The 2,535-nt window shown below is 57.8% G+C and overlaps 1 protein-coding gene across 1 annotated transcript in view; it reads right to left on the bottom strand.

Annotated features, from left to right (window-relative positions):
* The window catches only part of DES (desmin), a 7,186-nt gene that overhangs the window by 3,261 nt on the left and 1,390 nt on the right, over positions 1-2,535 (bottom strand). Inside the window, exons 2-6 of the mRNA XM_004701627.2 lie at positions 2,315-2,375; positions 2,109-2,204; positions 1,837-1,998; positions 1,627-1,752; positions 1,046-1,266 (exon numbers count right to left, since the gene is read on the bottom strand). Coding sequence (XP_004701684.1) covers positions 1,046-1,266; positions 1,627-1,752; positions 1,837-1,998; positions 2,109-2,204; positions 2,315-2,375 — 666 coding nt within the window. The remainder of the gene's footprint in view (positions 1-1,045; positions 1,267-1,626; positions 1,753-1,836; positions 1,999-2,108; positions 2,205-2,314; positions 2,376-2,535) is intronic.

Below are 2,535 nucleotides of genomic sequence, written 5' to 3'. Positions count from 1 at the left end.
CCTCTAAGTAGACTTGAACCCCTAACCTTTCGGGGAGCAGCGGATCATGTCAACCTGTTGGCATCACTAGGCTCCCCACTGGTGCCTCCCACTGTCATTGAGTTGATTCTAATCCATAGCAACCCTAGACAGGGTTTCTGAGGCTGTGAGTCTTTGTGGGACCAGACCGCCTCATCTTTCTCCCAAAGAGGGGCTGGTGGGTTTGAACACCTGACCTTGCAGTGAGTAGTCCAATGCCTACCAGACTCCTTTCATTGGTGCCTGATGCTGAGAAAACACATCTTCAATGGGCACCATACATGGACATTGGTCTCCCAGACCCGAAATCTCTGTATGTGCACCTGTGTCTGCCAAGTGCTTTCACTTCCAGTAGTATAGCTGTGTACCTATCCATGGGCACCAGGTGTTTGGAATGCCTGACCAGTTGTAATGGAGGTGAAATTTATATGCAGGGAAGTGCAGCCCTTTGGTGTTCTGATAACTCTTTATGTCCACGTGACTAGCTCTCCCAGACCAAATTTAGACCAAGCCCATCACCCTAGAAAGTTTCCTTGTACCCCCTTCCGGTTGGGTGCTCCTCTCTGTGCCTGGGGGTGAGCTGTGCCAAGCGTGTCACTGTGTCTTTTCCCAGGAGGGCGTGTGGATGGACCCTTGGTACTCAGCTATGGATGGGCGGGGCTACCTGTGTGCCCTCTGTCTCTATCTGCTCCCTCCCTTTCCCCTATTCATTGGCTCTCATCTCTCCCTGGACCGGCAGTCATCTTTTATTACTGGCTGCCGAAGATGTCTTTTTTTATGCCGGGGTTCTTAATTTTGAAGGTGGATGGGGGAACACCTACATTTCTCTTTTTATAAAAGCTGGTAATTAAGCTGCTTTTTGCCCAAGTGGCCCTGGCACTGCTCTGTCATTAGTGAAGCAGGGCCTCATGTCAAAATGTGCTCCCGGGTCTGGGGAGAGGGACCTGAGAGTCCCTGGGACAGGAAGGGGCCTGTTGTTGGCAGGCTGGGGGGAGGGGGGTGGGCACAGCCCTGCCCATTCCCTCACCGGCTCTCCTCGCCCTCCAGCAGCTTCCGGTAGGTGGCAATCTCCACATCGAGTGCCATCTTGACGTTGAGCAGGTCCTGGTACTCTCGCAGGTGACGGGCCATCTCATCCTTGAGGTGCCGTATCTCCTCCTCCAGCCGAGCGATATTGTCCTGATAGCCGCTGGCTTCGCTGGTGAAGCGGTCCTCCATCTCTCGCATCTGCCTCATCAGGGAATCGTTCTACGGGGAGGGCAGCCCAGGTCAAGGGTGGGCCATGATGGGGGCGTCGGCGGGAGCACGCCAGGCGCCCAGGATGGAGAGAGATGCAGCCCCCGGGGTCAGGGACACCTCAAGATGCTTGGGTCCAGGAGTCATCAAACCCTTCCCAGCCAGGGGTACCCTGAGCTCAAGGAAGTCTTAAGTGGAAGCTCAGAGAATAAGACGGATAGAGAAAGAATGTCTCTGTCCAGGGTCCCCCCTCCCCAAGAGAATCCATTCCTCTGGGTGAACCCCTGTTGTAGACCTGAGACAGGAATGCAGAGAGGGCAGTGGGGGGCTTCAGGTCACAGGGATGGGCGTGGCTCACGGGTAGGGACTTACGGTGCCCTTGAGGGCATCAATCTCGCATGTGTAGGACTGGATCTGGTGTCGGTACTCCATCATCTCCTGCTTGGCTTGGCGTAGTGCATCGTTGTTCTTGTTGGCCGCCTGGGTCAGGTCGGACACCTAAGGCCAGAGAGAGGGGCCCTGAGCTGAGCACGAAGCATGGGCATGCAGGCAGCAGGGGTGTCTCTGAGCCAGGCCATTCACCTTCGACTTGTACCACTCCTCGGCCTCTGAGATGTTCTTGGCCGCGATGGTCTCATACTGAGCCCGGATGTCCCTGAGGGCGGCCGTGAGGTCTGGCTTGGACATGTCCATCTCCACCTGGACCTGTTGCTCCTGAAGCTGGGCCTGCAGCTCACGGATCTCCTGCAGGGAGTGGCTAGGGTTCAGTGCCTCCCAGCCCACTCACTTGCTTGTTCCCCAGCTTCTCCCCCGCCCCCGCCCCCACACGGCCCAGGGCCGCGGGCCCCACATACCTCTTCGTGGACCTTTTTCAGGAACGCGATCTCCTCGTTGAGAGACTCGATTCTGCGCTCCAGGTCTATGCGAGCGAGGGTGGCCGCATCCACGTCCTGCCAGGGGCCCAAAGAGGGGCGGGGTCACTGACCATCCGGGCAGGGATGGGGGGGTTTGCGGAGACCCACACGGAGAGGGACAGAGGGACGGCATGAAGAAAGCTCACCGCTCGGAAAGCAGCCAAATTGTTCTCTGCTTCCTCTCTCAGCTGGATCTCCTCCTGCAGCCTGCCAGGGCACAGACAGACAGAAGGACGGGGAGTCTGTGAGCATAATGCAGGCAGGGGAGAGGCCAGGCTGGGGGCTCCCCAGGGAGGGGATTCGCACAGGCAGGAGGCCTGACCATTGGGCACAGGAGGGAAGCTCAGAAGAGGAGTGGCAGAGGCAC

The sequence above is a fragment of the Echinops telfairi genome, unplaced genomic scaffold (assembly GCF_000313985.2).
Source record: "Echinops telfairi isolate 266 unplaced genomic scaffold, ASM31398v2 ScPeMD7_3;HRSCAF=10, whole genome shotgun sequence".
NCBI lineage: Eukaryota > Metazoa > Chordata > Mammalia > Afrosoricida > Tenrecidae > Echinops > Echinops telfairi.
The sequence above is the reverse complement of the archived record's forward strand: the minus strand, read 5'-3'. Positions and strand labels throughout refer to the sequence as shown.